At 46.2% G+C, this 18,178-nt stretch overlaps 1 protein-coding gene across 1 annotated transcript in view; it reads right to left on the bottom strand.

Moving 5' to 3' along the window:
- Positions 1–306: 306 nt before the first annotated feature.
- ACAD9 (acyl-CoA dehydrogenase family member 9) overlaps positions 307–18,178 on the bottom strand; it is a 57,861-nt gene continuing 39,989 nt past the window's right edge. The window contains exons 7-18 of the mRNA XM_084872467.1: positions 16,691–16,865; positions 12,108–12,181; positions 8,612–8,687; positions 6,952–7,022; positions 5,943–6,062; positions 5,565–5,693; positions 4,473–4,552; positions 3,555–3,681; positions 3,242–3,319; positions 2,593–2,721; positions 1,793–1,865; positions 307–968 (exon numbers count right to left, since the gene is read on the bottom strand). Of these exons, the coding sequence (XP_084728593.1) occupies positions 868–968; positions 1,793–1,865; positions 2,593–2,721; positions 3,242–3,319; positions 3,555–3,681; positions 4,473–4,552; positions 5,565–5,693; positions 5,943–6,062; positions 6,952–7,022; positions 8,612–8,687; positions 12,108–12,181; positions 16,691–16,865 (1,233 nt within the window). The 3' untranslated portion in view covers positions 307–867. The remainder of the gene's footprint in view (positions 969–1,792; positions 1,866–2,592; positions 2,722–3,241; positions 3,320–3,554; positions 3,682–4,472; positions 4,553–5,564; positions 5,694–5,942; positions 6,063–6,951; positions 7,023–8,611; positions 8,688–12,107; positions 12,182–16,690; positions 16,866–18,178) is intronic.

Here is an 18,178-nt window from a genome sequence, read left to right as displayed (position 1 = left end):
CCAGTACATACAGCAAGTAACAGCAGAAGGAAGCCTGGAGAAATGCAAAGGCCTGTTAGTGCCACCTAAAGATAACTTTGTCCCCATTTCAAAACTAGAGGGCAATCCTTGCAAAGAAAGCAGAAGAAAAGCCCAGGTGGGAACAAGCATATGTTGTCATGAACCAAGAAATGCTGTTTTCCAGCTATCACCTGAGAGGACCAAAGATAGGACTCATAACCCCCGTAGCCCTGCAGTGGGAACCTGCTCCTCAGCTTTCAAGGCCTTCTCACAGGTTGAGGACAAAAGAGACAACAGAGCCATCACTAAAGGGTAGTTCTTAAGTTCATGCTATCATCCATTAAAGGTTGGATCTGAGAAAAAACATGATTAGAAGAGTAAATACAAACTTTTTTTGTTAAAAAAGAATATAAAGGCACAAGTATATTTTCCTTCTAGTCTGAATGAACGACACATACACAGCTTTCAAGCTATTTCTTGGGAAAGGTGTAATCTAGTAGAAATGGCCGTCCATGCCCAAAACAGATCCCCACAGACTCATGCCACAGAGGCAGCAGCAAGAGCCCCCGTTTCCATTCTGAATTCTCCTAAACTAATAGCGGATGCTCTAATTCCAGGTCTCAGCAACTCCATTCTCTCTCTATTCATCTCCATTTAGAACCTGGGATGATCATGTTAGGCAGCAGTCTCACAGATCAAGCCTAGAAGAGGCTTCCCCAAGGTAAGAGAAAGACCTTCAGGTGAAGACTGGGAAGAAAGTTCAACTTAAAATAACCCCAAGCCCAACACCTTCTGGAAAAGGCGAATTGTCCAGCAATAGGCTGTGGCCTGAGGGCTGGCGGCAACAGTGACCACTGTCTCTCTGCTTCAGGATGTCCGGTCCAAAGGGTGGGCACAGATGTATGCTCGCCTCTCTAGGACCTGCTGGGACACTTTCTTGATCTGTTCATCTAGATTTTCTGGAGAATCTGGAAAGGAAAGGAGACAGGGGTTGATCTTTCTGCATTGTGACAATAGGAATATTGCTAGAACAGTTTTCCTAACTGCTTGTGGGTATCCCCACTACCCCTCAAAGCCCCCAGGAAGTGATTCCGGGCTGTACATATAGGCTTTACTCTGAATAACAAAGGGCTCATCTTGTTAATCCCTAAAAACTCTAAATCCTATGGGTGAAGGCACTTGGTCAATGCGATGCAAGCCTATTATTGCAGGAGAAACCATCTCCTCATCTCCATAGCACACTAACAGTCAGGTCAGCACTGTGGAGGGTGCCTGAACAGCACCCTGAGCCAGAACCTACACAGAATTATGTGCCCCTCTCAACAATCTCTTAGCAACAGGGCTGGGCTCCATTGGGACACGTGATGTGAAGCCTTGAGGCCAGCAGGACTGTAATGGTCAGAGGAGAATTTAAGCTATACATTCAAAGTCATGGCCATAGGAGCATTCCAGACTGAGCAGATGGTCTAGGACAGCATCCCAGGACATCTGTGAGGGGGCAGCTTCCTCTCCACCGCAGGGTTGGAATGAAAAGGCAGGAGAACTGTCTTCTTCCTTCGTGAACCTTCACTGTGCAGATGTCGCAGGGCCCGCACAAGGGCTCTGGCAGAGCTTTATCTGCAGATCCATGCTCCTGCCTTGCTGCCGGCGCAGGTCTCACTCAGCCCTCACTCACGACAGAAGTCTGTGAGGAGCCAATAGGCCCTGAGAGCCTGACAGGGTCCAGAAGTTCACCATCAACAGTTGCCTAGAAGCAGACCCTTTCCTTCCCCCCCCAAACAACCCTACTCACACTTGTCCAGCTGAGATAAGGTGAAGAGATTCTGGCAATAAGCTTCTGTGCAGAAGATGTTGGCCAACAGAACCTGCCAGAACCGAGGTCAGAGAGAACCTTGAGATCTCTGGGCCATAGGGCTCCCCCTCCCTGGTGACTGACCTCTAAACTTCCAAGAACCACTGGGCAGCTTGGCGGGGGTCAAGAAGCGTGGCTCAGAAGTCACACAATCTTAGGTATTAATTCCAGCCCAAAGCCAAACTAGCTCTGTCCCAAGAGCAAATTACTCAACATCTCTGAGCCTCAGTTTCCTCCGCTGTGAGAGAGACATCACAATTCCTATGGCCACTGGCTACTGTGAGTCTGTGTACATGAAGACCAAATCCACAGCAGGCGCTGAGTGCCCCACCAGCAGGGTGAGGACAGCCAAGGTGAGGGAACTGGGTTTAGGACTCCCTACTCACCCACATTTTCTCTCAGGTGGGAAAATAAAAGGGAGTGGCTCTGTGTTCTGAGCAGACATGGACCCTCCCTCCCATTGGAGCTTCAGTACTCACCACAGGCCACAGCCACAACTCAGCAAACCCACCAGCCTCCAGGCCAACTGCTGCACAGACCCTGCACTTTACTCTCACTCTCTGGGACTGCAACTGGGATGCCAAGCCTCTTGACTTGCCCAGCCCCTCCCACTTAAGACTGCTAAATTGGATCATGCCACTCAATCTTCCCATCTCCCAACAACCTGGCCTCAGTTAAATGCACAGGACAAAACTCCTGTGTGTGGACTGGTAGAGCAGCACAGGACAGAGCAGGCTCACCTCATGGTCATGGTTCCGGAGTCCTGCTCGCATAGAGCGGCTGGCCCGAGACAGCACAGCTGTCATGCCATACAGGTTGATGAGGATGTTGGCCACCCGCTTCAAGACCATCTGCTCCTCCACAATGGTCTGGGAACACAGAGCGGGCGGGGGAGGGGAAAAGAGGCGCCCCGTTACCTGTGACCCCATCCCCCGCATTGCTCCCTGGGCACTTTTCACACCTCTGAGCCTCATTTTATGCCTGGAGATTGTGAGAAGTTGGCTCATGGTAGCTGCCTGTTTTCCTTTCCCTATGTCTAGATTTGGGCAAGGGTAAAGGTAAGATCAAGTCTCAGGAGACCAGAGCCAGGCTTAATTAATACATCTTCAGCCGCAGAGCCTCTCAGATCAGGTCATGAGATTCAGGCCCTGCGGAGGCTTCCCCCACAAATGCAGGAGCCTCTCTTCATCTGGAGGGGGCTCCCCAGCAGGGCACCCACCCATCACCCCTGCCTCCCCATTCCACCGCTCCATGGTGAGTAGATTTCTTCCTGGGCTTGGTTCAAAAGGTGGACACTTGGTAAAACATTATCTCATAGATGCTGGCCCCATTTTCCTGACCCCACAGGTGGAGGGCCTGCCACTCCTGGGCCTGGAGGGGCCTGACTACCTTGCCAAAGCGGAGCAGCAACGTCTCCACAGTGCGGCCAAAGTAATACACGTTCTCCTCGAGCTTGTTGGCGCTGTCCTGGAGGCCAGAGGAAAGGACTCAGCTCAGCACCGCCTCCCCATGGTGCCATCCTGTCCCACATGGCAGGGGCTCCAGGGCCAGGCCTGGCTGACATGCAGGCTATTCTCCATTGTGACAGGGTGGAGACGGGACATCAGCTGTCCCTCAGACTGACTGGTCCTCCCCACTCCCCTGGTCACATCCCTTCTGGGAGAAAGATACCGGACAGGCCATACCTTCTTGGCTCACTCACCGCAACACTGGGGTGCACGACTCCAAGGTCCCCCGTCAGTCCCAGGTCCACGGTTCGGCCAAAGGAGTCCCGAAGCCTCCGGCCAACGGTCTCCAGGACAGTGGTCACATTGCCCCGCTTAAGCTCGCTGCAGAAAGCCCATGCCCCATGACCTGAGGCCCTGCTGTCCTCCCCACAGCAACAAAACCCCACCAATAGGTACCCCAGAGCTCTAGGGCTCCCATTCCTTCTCCCTGACTATGCAAAGTCATAAAGTGCCAATCCAGGCCCAATATGACCTTCCCCTAGTCTGGGCATGCTGGGCACCTGGCTGCAGGCTGAGCCTGGCCAGCCTGTCCGAGAGCAGCTAGTCTCCTCCAAGGTGGAGCCATTCTCGCGCTCCCTCCACAAGGAGCTGAGCCACAGCCAACTTCCAGGTCATTCTTTTCCAGTAAGTATTCTGCAATATGTATTGAGCAACCTATTCTTGGGCTCCAGCAGTGGTTTCTAATTGCCCTGGCCTCAGGATGGGGATTGAAAGGAGCAAGAGGGGGTGAGAACAAGGGAGGGAGAAAAGAAACAAACTGTTCTTGTGTTGGCCTTGGAGGGGCACCTCTTGTGTTTAAGCAGCACCTCTCCTTCCCAGATCCTGAAAACGAAAATCCCTGCGGCCTGGGAAACAGGAACTGCCCAGGGAGTGAGCCCATGGGCAGGGCAGTGAGGGCTTCCCTGAGCAGCTGGCTCCTCCTGCCACCCTCAAATAATGGCCGAGCTCTGGAGTCTGGCTTTCAAGGCCCAACACTCACTGACCAAGGCTCCTGCCCACCTTCCCTCTCGCCAGCCAGCCAGTGAATGGGCTCAGCTCTTCAAGGCCATACTGCTCATCCCCTCTTGTTTTCCCAGGTGGGACCCGAGGAGCAGAGTGGGAATGGCACCTACTTGATCCTTGCTGTCAGGATGCGTCCGGCGTGCTGCAGGCCTGTCAGGGCAATGTACATCCGGAGAATTTCATTGGTTCCCTGTGGTCAGCAGTACAGAGGTCAAAAGCTGCCCCATGGAAGTTAGCCCCAGCATCCTGCATGTGCGACTAGGTGGACTGTGCTACTGCCTGCTCGCTCACACCGTGGAAGCTATTCAAGCAGGGCTATAACCTTTTATAGTTTCCACTGCCCTGAGTAAAGAACCAAGGTCCTGTATAACCTGGCTGCTTGTCTCCTTTCCATTCCCTCCTCACCTGCTCCATCACCTGCCCCAGCTCATCAAGCAGGACTGGCCAATACTCCCACAAAGGTTTGCTTATTCTACCTCCATTCGCTTAGAAGGGGCAGGTAAGCTCCTGTCTGGGCCTACTCAGGATGCTCTACTTCCCTGTGGTTGGTCCATAGAGTCCTCCCCTATGCCTGGTCAAAGTCCTTTCTGCCTTCAAGTGTAATTGCTTCATAAGACTTCAGTCCCTCAGGAGAGATGCACCTCTGTCCCTCACTCCCTGGTATCCTGGTTTCCTCCTGGGTCAGTCAGTCAGTCTACTACACAATCAAGACCACTGGCACCCGAAAGAAGGGATGTGTCTGAGGTGTCTCTCTGTCCCCCACCCCTCGATTTCTTCCCCACCCAGGACCCTCCCAGCACCTTTAGGCTTGTGAATTCATGGGGGACAGCAATTAGAGAGCAAGAACTGCAAGGCTGGGAAAGCCCTCAGAGATGACCCTCCTAAGCTCCCTCAATATACTGAGAAGAAAACCCAGACCCATACAGAGCTTCCTATGAGAAGATCTCTGCTTGTCCCACCACAGCTGGCAAAAGCGACTTGGCAAAGACCTGCGGCGGTTTGCCAGGAGGTGGTAGGCTCAACAGAAGGGCCTTGGAAGCGAGACCCTGGGTGAAATGCTTGGCCTCTCAGTCTGCAGAACAGGATCTAGACAGAGTTGTGAGGAGGGTTAAATGAGAACGCAGAAGCCAGCCTGGGCCCAGAACCAGGAGGATCAGGGGGTCCATGGCAGAATGAGGTGGGTCTGGTATCAGGGCACGCACCTCAAAGATGAGCAGGATGCGGGTGTCACGTAGCATGCGCTCGTATGGGTAGTCCCTCATGTAGCCTGAGCCCCCGAGGATCTGCAGCGCCTCACTCACGCACTGCCAGGCAGCCTCTGAGCTGAACACCTGCCACAGACCCGGGAGAAGGTCAGTGCCAATTCCCTTCCAAAAGGAGGGCCTTAGAACAGGGGCAGAGTGGATGGGGATGGAATGGGAGGCTCAACAGAGAAATGGGCTTTGAGATGAGACCGAACGAGGCAGGAGCTCTGATTGTCACAGTCTCATTGGATGAACTCTGGCAAGTCCTTTATCTTCCTTGACCACACAATAGCTAAGGAGCTTTCCTCAGCTCCCTGCAGGCTGTGCTGGGATTACCTTCACCATGGCAGCCTCGATGGAACAGTCAGGAAACCCTGGTTGGTCCAGCATCCCTGCAGTGAGGTAGGCCATACTTTCCATTACATAAGCCTTCTGCGCCATCAAGGCAAACTTTTCCTGGAGTGTTAAAAAAAAACAAGAAGCATTTTACATGTGCTGAGAATCAAATCTGCCAACCAGCAGAGAAGGTAATTAAGTCCAAAGCCTCACACTAAACAAGAGAACTGAGCCTGAGCATTCACATAAGGGTGTCACATTCCTGGCCAGGTGTAAGTCCTTTTCCCTGGCTCCTCCAACAACCACCGACCACCACCGTAGTAACTGGAACCTCCTCCTCAGCCTCCCTTTGCTACAGACTCAGGTCATTTACCTCACCTGTCAAATACCCTGTCCCTCAAGGCCCTTCAGAGCACAGCCTTAACTTACCTCTCCAGCCACTTTTGCACATACTCTACGCCCCAGCAAGCAAAGCAGAGCTTCTTGCTTTCCCAAACACACCAGATACTCTCCCACCTCTAGCATTATGGTCTTGGCCTAGCATCCCTCCTTTGGATTCTGCTTTGAAATCCTACTTGCCTTTCAGGGTCTTTTTATATACCAGCTCCTCCGTAAAGTCCCTCCCACAGTAGTGGTCTCTAAAAGTGGATAAAATCGCCCTAGCTTGTTTGGTTCAGTGAACAGAGCGTTGATTTGCAGACTGAAGGGTCCTGGTTTGATTCTGGTCAAAGGCACATGCCGGGTTGCTGACTCAAACCCCAGTAGGGAGCATGCAGGAGGCAGCCGATCAGTGATTTTTTTCTCTCATCATTGATGCTTCTATCTCTCCCTCTCTCTTCCTCTCTCAAATTAAAAATATATATATATATATTTTTTAAAAGTGTCACATTAAATAAAGTCTGTCCTCTCCCCCAGTCACTTACAGAAATCACTAGTACAGACACTGAAAGACACACTTAATGCTTTCACAGTGAAATCCATACAGGGGCACTTGTACAATCTTTAGTACCTGAATTAATCCAAATTCACTGAGGCTCCTGTTGAACTGCTTCCTCGTGCAGGCATATTCTGCAGTCATTTCTGAAGAAGAACAGAGTGTTTAAAAGAACAATTTTCTGGGTGTCCTACGATAATTTACTAAGGCTGTCATTATCACCTTCCACCCCTCAGGCGGAAACTATGTGGAACAGTCTGCTGAGACCAAGCCCCCTGAAAGACCGAGCCCCTGCTTTCTAGCGAAGCCAGGCTGGAGGAGGGCTATCCTCGCAGTGGTGCCCCCAGCACACAGGACAGACGTGAAGCACAATTTGAAGTTAGACATAGGTCTGAGTCTGGCACTTTTTCTTACCAGCTGGTATCCCAAAACAAGTGACTTCACCTCCCCCAATAATACCACCGACCTCACAGAGTTGTGAAGACTGCATGGTGCAGGTGGAAGGCGCGTAGCACCAAGTCGTGTCCCCATAAATGCCCTAGGCAGAAGCAGGGGCTGGCTCACACCAGTCACAGCTGTTCATCCCCACAGCAGGAAGGCCTATGGCTTCACAGTGCACAAATGTGAACGCAAGCTGCATCATGGTCCCAGCTGCAAAGGCATCCAACTGAATAGGGCAGCATCCCACCCAGTCAGCAGTCCCTGCCCTACAGTCGGTATTCTCCAAACATTCCCACCGCTATGATCCAATCACAACTGCTTCTCAAGGTGGGCTCAGATGGTAAACAGGTACCCACACTCACACATTTCCGGGACTTAGGATATCATCATTCTACATCCTTTGGGAAGAAGCTGGCCATGAGCACCCCCAAAAGCTTTTACTGAAGAATTTCCAGATGGGAAAGAAATCCAGAGTAGCTCAGCAGAGTGAGACAAGCCCTGAGCTTGGAGTCTAACAGGATCAGCTTTTAGGCCCAGGTACATGGCCTTGGGCAAAACCCTTACCCTCTCTGAGCATCAGTTTCCTCATCTATAAAGAAAGGTAAGAACCCAAAGCAAAGCCTTCCCATCCCACCTTGCCCTGAACTCTGAGGAACTTCATACGCACTCAGTGTATGCAGCCCTTAGGTATCTCCCACCATCCGTAGACAGTGTTCCCTGCATTTCCCACAAAACTAATATAGTAATTATGTTCCATGCCCAACAAAAACTCTACAGGGCTATTTTAAGTTTACTGGCAAAGGAAAATCCTGAATTCAGGCATCGTAACAGAAAAAAACAAAGGGAAGATTGACAGGCTGAGAGATCTGGGTTCCAAACCTGATCCCACTCCACACCCACTGTGGAAATAGTCACCTACAAAATGGGGAGAATCAGGGCTAATGTTTACAGGTGTCTGGTTCACACTTGGATGCTCACTAAATAGCTCTGCTCCTAGTGGTCAGAGCAGTTACCCCGTTTCATCTCTGACAAAATGTCCACTCCCCTCCTCCCATCCTTTCTGAGCAGGTAAAATAGAGGAGTGCTGAAACATGGACACTCACTCTTTGGAGACAGACCAAATACCAAATACCAAATACATTCCTTGACCTAAACCACAGCCCAGGTCCTAAACTTGAGTGAGACTGTATGCCCAGTGTTCTGGCTCAGCACCAGTCTGCTGTGAGCACATGGCAGTTTCCAGGCTGAGGGGCAAGGCTGTACCACAAAGGGTTCCTGTCCCTTAGTTACCTACCAATTAATTTCTTGAGCATCCCAGCCACAGCGCTGCCCATGCTGAACCGCCCACTGTTGAGGATGTTCATGGCCACCTGCAGAGAAAGCATGGGCTCACTGTGGACTCCACTCCCTCAGAGTCCTGCTTGCCCATATTGTGCTGGGAACAGCCCAAGAGCCTGGAGGACTGAAGGTGACAGACCACAACAGTGCTTGTCTATCTTTGCCAGAAGGTTTGAAAACAAAAGATAAGTCCCTGGCTGGCACCGGTTTGGCTCAGTGGTAGAGCGTCGGTCTGTGGACTGAAAGATCCCGGGTTCGATTCCGGTCAAGGGCATGTACCTTGGTTGCGGGCACATCCCCAGTAGGGGGTGTGCAAGAGGCAGCCGGTCGATGATTCTCTCTCATCGACGTTTCTAACTCTCTATCCTTCTCTCTTCCTCTCTGTGAAAAATCAATAAAAATATATTAAAAAAAAAAAAAAAAAGGATAAGTCCCTGAAGAACTCTGTGCCAGCACTTGGGCTGAGTTAATCATCTTGCCAGTGATCACTGCGCAGGGAGAGAGCACTGTCCCAACATTTCCAAACAAGGTCACACCATCACTGCGATGGTTCTCACAAACAACATGAGTCACCTCCTCAAAAAGGAACTGAATAACCTCATTCCAAAAGAACACATGAATCCTTAGTCCCCGGGGAAAGGAGAGTAACTAAGACTTACTGGGTACATGCAAGCTACTTACACCTTACCAACATTACTTCAGCATCAGGGTTCTCACTGTACAGACGAAGCCCCTGAGGTTCAGAGAGGTGAGGTGCTTCTCCCAAGCCACACAGCAAACATCTGTCTGCATGTAGGCCTATGCTCTCTCTACTGAACCAGCCCCTTATATTGCATGACATGCTCCTCCTCCATCAAATCCCTACAATGACATATTTCTTAAGGAGCTTTGTCAGTTTCTCTCCTCTTTACCAATTTTAACTTCCTACCTAATGCAGATGATGGGTGGCTTGTGATGAGGGACAGGCATACATATATACAAAGATATATGCCAATGTGGTTTTGAGTAGAAAAGAAGTGAAAACACTATTAAATTCCCAGTCCTGAGAACCTGGTAACATTCAACTTGGCCTCTCTACATGAAGCAATACTATTCAGTATTAAACACTTACAACAATACACATTTACTGGCATAAAAAGATTATGTGGAACCCCAAGTAGAAAAATTCATTTGATGTGAACCCTAAGAAGGAATTTTTGCGCTGAAATGGATTCCCCATGGTTAACTAAGGGCCCAAGTTTTATAAGTAAGAGCCTAGCAGGCATTTGCTGACAGGGGCTCGTCCTGTACTTTATACCTCGAAGAACCTCAGACCAAACCCCTGCAGGGAAACCCTGGTTTGTTCTTTTACCAAGGGGCTGAAATCTGCCCTGTCCAATCAGAACTGCACATTTTGGACACCTCATTTATATAAAACAGACCTAATTGAGAGCCTGGGTGACAACTTTTGCTGTAAAAGAGGGCCTCCCCTTTGTCTCAGTGAAACACAATTTAGGCTGCTCCTTGAATCTGTGTTTCCTGGGTTGCAGCTCCTTTTGCTCAAATAAATGCTTTTAATTCTTTTTGATAGTCTAAAATTAAATTTGGTTTACATTGGGATTATTAATAAATGAAAAAATGCAGACTATAGTTCGCTTCACACCAGATTTAAGGAATGAATGGTCTTCATAAAAATCTAGAAAGATAATCACAAAAATGTGAAAAATGAATGCCAATTCTCTTGGGGACAGGTTTCAGAATTCATTTTTTTCTCTTTATCTATATTCTCTAATTTGCATATCTTCTGGGTGACAAACAAACCTATCACTGCACACAGACTGCTGCTCCCATGTTTATCTTTCCACCTCCACCACCCTTTGTTTCACATCACCGAGTAGCATTTATCTGATTCTCAAGACATGGGAAGGAAGGTATTATTTTGTTCTCTACTTCACAGCCAAGGGAGCAGGGGATCTCACCAGGGTAAAGATAGTTACCTAGGTGATTCAGTAAATTAGATCAGGGCAACCACAACAATAAAAAAGAACATTTAAAAGCAGGTAATGGCCGAAACCGGTTTGGCACAGTGGAGAGAGCATCAGCTTGCGGACTGAAAGGTCCCAGGTTCGATTCCGGTCAAGGGCATGTACCTGGGTTGCAGGTACATCCCCAGTAGGAGGTGTGCAAGAGGCAGCTGATCGATGATTCTCTCTAATCATTGATGTTTCTAACTCTCTATCCTTCTCTCTTCCTCTCTGTAAAAAATCAATAAAATATATTAAAAAAAAAAAAAAAAAAAGCAGGCAATGGATTTAAAAAGACGTTTTCCCAAAAATTGCAAATAAACACATGAAAAGATGCAGTAGTAGTCATTAGGGAAATGCAAATCAACCCACAATAGGATATGACATCACACACTAAGATGGCTATAATTTTAAAAATAGACAATAATCAGTATTGATGAGGATGTGCAGAAATTAGATCCCTCATACATTTATGACAGGAATGTAAAGTGGTGCAGCCACTGTGGAAAATCGCCGGGTAGTTCCTCAAAAAGTTAAATGTACAGTCACCATATGACCCAGAAATTTTATTTTTAGGTAAATACCCAAAAGAACTGAAAACATATTGTTCACACCAAAACTTGTACATGAATGTTCATAGCAGCATTATTGATAATGCCCAAAAGGTGGAAACAATAAGAAGGTCCATCAGCTGATGAATGAATAAACAAAATGTGGTCTATCCACACAATGGAATATTACCCAGCCTCTGAAAGGAATAACAAACGCTACCACTTGGATAAACTTTGAAAACGTAATACTACATGAAAGAAGCCAAACACAAAAGGCCACATATTTATAACATTTATATATATGTTCAAAATAGGCCAATCCATAAAAACAGAAGTTAATGTAGTGATTGCCAAGGGATGAGGGAAACTGGAAATGGGAGGGATGGCATTTTTTTCTGGGGTGATGGAGACGTTCTGGAATTAAATCACGGTGATGGTTGCACAACATAGTGAATATACTAAAAACAACCAACGTGTACAATAGGAAACCGTGAATTTTATGTTATATGAATTATCTGTCAATAAAAATATAATAAAATTGACTCAAAAACAAAACATCTTGGGGCTTCAGGACCCCGGGCTAGTCACTGGATAACTTGTGCTTCTCCACTGCCACTGGCCTGCTTTATCATGTGTGCTGGAGGGAATCCCGTCCCTACTCAAGGCAAACAAAGCCTCACAGGTTAATGAAGAGACTTGGTTCTAACCACACACTTCCTCTTCTGGGAGGCAATTTCCCCCCTTCCCACTTTGCCGATTTCCCAAAGGAGAACCACACATGGTCACCTGGCCAGCACAGGGTGGTCTGCTACAAGCAGGGATGATACAGAAAGCTAAGGCCAGCAAACAACATCATGAAATCGCACAGCAGTCACAGGAACTGCTGCCAACAACTCACCTTAAACCCACCTCCAACTTCTCCTAGGACATTTTCAATGGGCACCTTGGTGTTTTCAAAATGGACTTCACAGGCTGAAACACACAAAATTAAAGACTTTAGATGGAAACTACTCTGCACTTGCTCACAGGCATGAAATTCATCCATTCATCCATTCATTCTACCTCTACTGACAGGACAGGACTGAAAGACCGGTTTCTGTCCACGTGCAGCTCACATTTTAGTCAGGGAGATAAACTATAAACAATACATTACAACATTGTGTTAAGTGAGACAGATTAAATACAGCACTGTAACAGAAATGAAGTTGGAGGGGCATGGGTATACTATTTTTACCAAGGGTTTATGTTAGACTTTTCTAAGATGAAATTTGAAGAATGAGAAAGAGCCAGAAACAGAACAAAAAAGCTAGGTCCCCATTGCAAATGGGAGTATCGGTCCCATTTCACTCTGCTTAATGCAGCCAAATCCTGCATTGTGGCTCTGTGGAAGGAACAGATTTGCCTTTCTCTACCCACAATGCCAGGTTTGGTCATGTGACTTGCTGCGGCCAGGCACATGGAGCTAACAACATGAGCAGAGAGGCCTTCAATGTGCTGATCCAGTCTGGCTTGACTGCTAGGGCTCTTACGATCTGCTGTGAGAACTCACTCCAGAGAACAAATGGCACACCTGAACCCAGCCCACAGCACCTGGTAACCGTGGGAGAGAAACAAACGCCCAGTCCAGGGGCGGTTTCTCAGGCGAGTTATGCAGTGATGGATGACTAGAAGACCTTACAGTGAACATGCACCTGGCGTGTTGGGAAGTGGAGGTCAATGTGATGAGAACAATTAGGTAACCATGGCAGGGGTGAGGGGAGAAGGAGGGGAAAGAAGAGAGGCAGTCTTCTCCCTGTGTTCTCTGGAATAGTGTGCTTTTGAATGTTATATTATAAAGAAATGGCTCCTGGCAACTGATGCCAGAGAAAAGCCAAGCAGCAGCCAAACCAGTGTGGGCAACCAAGTTTGCTAACCTATTCTATGATTATAACTGTGTTCAAATAGCCTAGTTGTAAAATACAATGAAATACTCATCTCTCTGGCCACTGGGTCTCATGTATGGCTTAAGCACATGGGCTGTGAGGCCAAGGCCCTTCTCCTAACAGCTCTTATTCCTTCACAGGCTGTTGGATGTGAGGACCCTTTTTCCCTCTCTGACATCATCTTGTGCCCCTTAACCCATCCCCACCCCCACCCCACTGCATAATCCCAGTGGGCACTACCTACCCAGACTGCAGTATGGACAGTGCCCCACAGCTGTGTATAGTGGCAATCCTGCTCTTTCTTTCCTCCCTGGTCCCTCTGGCCACTTTTCCCCACTAGCACACTGAGCTCTTTCTTATCTCAGGGTCTCTGAGCCTGCTGCTTCCTCTGCTGCATCACTCAATAGGCAGCACCAGTCATGGTGGGTAATATCAGTAACACTAATAACTAACATTTTCATGTGCACTCAGCATTTTACGTACATCATAATGCTTCCTTCTCATGTCACCTCCACAAAGTAGGTTCTATTATCATCCTCCCCCCTTTTCAAAAAATATTATTGATTTCAAAGAGGAAGGGAGAGAGCAATAGAAACATCGATGAGAGAGAATCATTTATTGGCTGCCTCCTGCATGCCCCTATTGGCGATTGAGCCCGCAACCTGGACATGTGCCCTTGACCAGAAAGGAACCCAGGACCCTTCAGTCTGCAGGTGGATGCTCTATTCATGGAGCCAACCAGCTAGGACATCCCTGTTTTTAGATGAGGAAACAGCAGAAAAGCAAACTAGCTTGTTTGAGATCACACAGCTTCTATGTTAGAGCTTGGGCCCTCTGACATTCCCTCTCCCCAGAGGCCAAGCAGATGTCATGGCAAATACCATCATTCAGAACTCAGGGTCCCCAAGAACAAGGTGGCAAACAGAAGTGGGTCTGGAGGTGCCAGGGTGGTATGTAGTCTCCGCAGAGCAGACTCTCCATGATCTGAAGTAGGAGTCTCATGATGTATGAGGACACCACAGCATCTCTGGGCAGCCTGAGGGCCACTCACAAGACCCAGCCTCAAGTAAATCGAGTGCTGACCAGGGGCAACAAACAGGTCTGGGCAGGTAGAAAGGGAAGTGAGAGAAGGAGGAAATATGGGGTTTCTTCTAATGAAATATTAACCTAGGATACCCATTGCCCTTCTTTGTATCCACTGTGCCTCACACAAGGCTGTGACTGTTTCACTAGTGTTATCATCACTGATACTCACTGTGGCATTCTTTTTTAATATAAATATAGTTGGTATACAGTATTATTTAGACATTATTATGATTTGACATTTTTAAAATTACAATGTAATCACCACACTAATTCTTATAATCATTTGTGCAAAATTATGACATTATTGACTAAATTTCCTTTCCCCATTTCACTCTGCCTCACTTATTTCACTTAGCATAATACCTTCTAGATCAATCCATGTTGTTGCAAATGGCAATATTTCATTCTTTCTTTTTATTGCTGTGTAATTTTCCATATATATACATACACACACATACACACACACACACACACCACATCTTTACCTATTCATCTATCAATGGACACTTAGGTTGCTTCCGTACTTTGGCTATTGTAAGTAATGCTGCAACACATATTGTAGTGCATATATAGTCATTTTTTTCAGAACAAGAACAAGAACAAATATTCCTAAAATTTATGTGAAACAACACAAAACCCCCAAAAATCAAAGCAATCTTGAGTAAGAAGAACGAAGTTGCTGGTATCACGCTCCCTGATCTCAAACTACACTGCAAAACTATAATAATCAAAATAGCATGGTTCTGGCAAAAAAACAAAACAAAACAATCACATAGATCAGTAGAATAGAAATAAACGCTCACTTATATAGTCTGTGACAAGAGATAAAACATATACAATGGAGCAACAACTAATATAACCAATATAATATTGTATACCAACTATATTTATATTAAAAAGAATGCCACAGTGACTGTGCACCTTTCTATGCGTTGAGCATCAGTAATGCTAAGGCTAGTAAACAAGTGGTAATGGAAAAACTGGACATTCTCTCACACCATATACAACAATAAACTCAAACCCTACCTGGTATTGCTCAGTGAATAGAATGTTGGCCTGCCCACCAAAAGACTGTGGGTTTGATTCCTGGTTAAGAGCATGACCTGGTTTGCAGTTTCAATCCCTGGTCTTGGTCAGGAGGCAATCAATTGATGTGTCTCCCTCACATCCATGTTTCTTTCACTCTCTCTCTCTCTTTCCCCCTCCCTCCATCCCTTCTATTCTCTCTAAAAATCAATGGGAAAAATATACTCAGGTGAGGATTAAACAAAACAAACTCAAAATGGTTAAAGACTAAATCTCCAATAATAAAGCATAGGAAACAAACCATTTGACATCTGAGTAATATCTTTTTGGATACAACCTCTCAAGCAAAGGAAACAAAAGCAAAAGCAAACAAATGGGACTATATCAAACTAATAAGCAAAGGAGACCTTCAACAAAACAAAAAGACAATCTACTGAAAGGAGAAATATAATTGCAAATGATAAGGGGTTGATATCCAAAATATTTAAGAAACTCATAAAAGCCAATCACAAAAAATAAAACCTGGGATAGAAAAATGGGCAAAGAAAATAAAAAGTTATTTTGCCAATGAAAACATACAGAAAAAAGATGCTCAACATCACTAATCACCAAAGAGATGACAAATCGAAACCACAATGTGAAATCACCTCACACCAGTCAGAATGTCTATTATAAAAAGTCAACAAATAACATGTGTTGGTGAGGATGTGGAGAACAGGAAACCCTTGAATTCTGTTGATGTGGTGTAGCCCCTATGGAAAACAATATGGCGATTCCTCAAAAACTAAAAATAGGTATACCATATTATACTTCTGGATATTTGTTGGAAGAAAACAAGAGCACTAAATTGAACAGATATATGCACCCCTATGTTCACAGCAGCATTATTTTTCAATAGTTATCATCGCATTCTTAATTTGATGTTTCTAAAATACTTAAGTACAGCCGAAACCGGTTTGGCTCAGTGGATAGTTTTGGCCTGCGGACTGAAAGGTCCCAGGTTCGATTCTGGTCAAGGGCATGTACCTTGGTTGTGGGCACATCCCCGGTAGGGGGTGTACAGGAGGCAGCTGGTCGATGTTTCTCTCATTGATGTTTATAGCTTCTATTCCCTCTCCTATATTTTACAAATATATTTTTTATTGATTTTTTACAGAGAGGAAGGGAGAGAGATAGAGAGCTAGAAACGTCGATGAGAGAGAAACATCGACCAGCTGCCTCTTGCACACCCCCTACCGGGGATGTGCCTGCAACCAATGTACATGCCCTTGACCGGAATCGAACCTGGGATCTTTCAGTCCGCAGACCGACGATCTACCACTGAGACAAACCGGTTTCGGCAATAAAATATATTTTAAAAAAATACTTAAGTGCAATCAAAACTATTTAAATCTTATTTTATCTCAACACTTGGATGGAGACACACACACACAAACACACAACTTACTGTTTGAGCCACGGATGCCTAACTTATCCTCAGGCTTCCCATTAGTGACTCCACCAAAATCTCTCTCTACTATAAATGCTGTCATTTTGTCTTTTACTGAGCCATCAGAATCAACAACATTGGTCTTAGCAAACACGGTAAAAATATTGGCAAGTCCTCCATTGGTGATCCAGACCTGAAGGAAGAAAAGCAAAAGAAATTTGGAGAAAAACAAACTATCATGAGCCACCTCTAACCTCATCTTTGCCACAAGACACACCAGCTGCCCACTGAACTTCAGGCTACAGGACACCTGTCCCAACTCCTCAGGCTAGACTATAAAGCCTTGGGGAATCCAGTCTTTCCAGAGCAAGGATTTTGCCAAGAGACACAAGTGGCCATGAGTGTGAAAGTGTGTGTGTTGGGAGGGTGTAGAAGAATGATACAAAGCCAATGGTACGAAGGTAGTCCAAGCTCTAGCACTAAACAAATGGGTTTCCTCAAGGAAGAGGAATAGGGACAGAAAGGAGCAAGGAAATGGGGTGGAAGAAATAGGAGAGGAAGGGAGAGGTAAATATAGAGACTTCTCAACACAATGTATAGAACCTATTTGGATCTTAATCAAACAAATGGTTTGAAAAATAAAAAGGTAATCACAGAAATAGTCATAGAAATTTTAATGATAACTACATAGTAAGAAATTATAAACTTTTAAAACTGTGATAATGGTATTATAATTTTTTTAAAAAATTCCTGCCTTTTAGCTGAAATAGTATGGATGCAATCCAGAGATGGCAATGCTGACAGAGAAACAGGACTGGCTAAGAAGAAATAATTGCTGAAGATGGTGAGGGTACAGAGAAGTTCACTGAACTGAACTGAAAAAACAAACCACCGCCGAAATTGGTTTGGCTTAGTGGATAGAGAGTCGGCCTGAGGACTGAAAGGTCTTGGGTTCGATTCTGGTCAAGGGCATGTACCTTGGTTGCGGGCATATCCCCAGTAGGGGGTGTGCAGGAGGCAGCTGATCGATGTTTCTCTCTCATTGATATTTCTAACTCTCTGTCCCTCTGTCTTCCTCTCTGTAAAAAAATCAATAAAATATATTTAAAATAAAACAAAACAAAAAACAACAAACAAACAACAACTAAACTCCTATGAGGGCACAACAACTATACTCATCTAAACTCCTATGAGGATGAGTGCTGGGCACTCAGGTGGAGAGAAGCAAGATGAAGTTCAGTCCAAGTAGACTTGCCATCACAAATCCTGGGTCCTATGCCAGCCTTGTTAGATCCTAGCTGTATGACCTTGGGCTTACCAAAAAAAAAAAAAAAGAAAAAGAAAGAAAAAAACCCAGTAGATCAGGGAAGTAGTTGGTACTATGGAAGCATGTAGACTGTGGAGTCAGAACTCCTTGGCTCCAATCCTGGCTCTGCCACTAAGCATAGGATGTCTGATGAAGCTCTTTGAGCCCCAATATCTTCTTCCAAAAATAGAAAGTAGCAT

This window comes from Pipistrellus hanaki (assembly GCF_964339955.1).
Source record: "Pipistrellus hanaki genome assembly, chromosome: 2".
Taxonomy (NCBI): domain Eukaryota; kingdom Metazoa; phylum Chordata; class Mammalia; order Chiroptera; family Vespertilionidae; genus Pipistrellus; species Pipistrellus hanaki.
The sequence above is the reverse complement of the archived record's forward strand: the minus strand, read 5'-3'. Positions and strand labels throughout refer to the sequence as shown.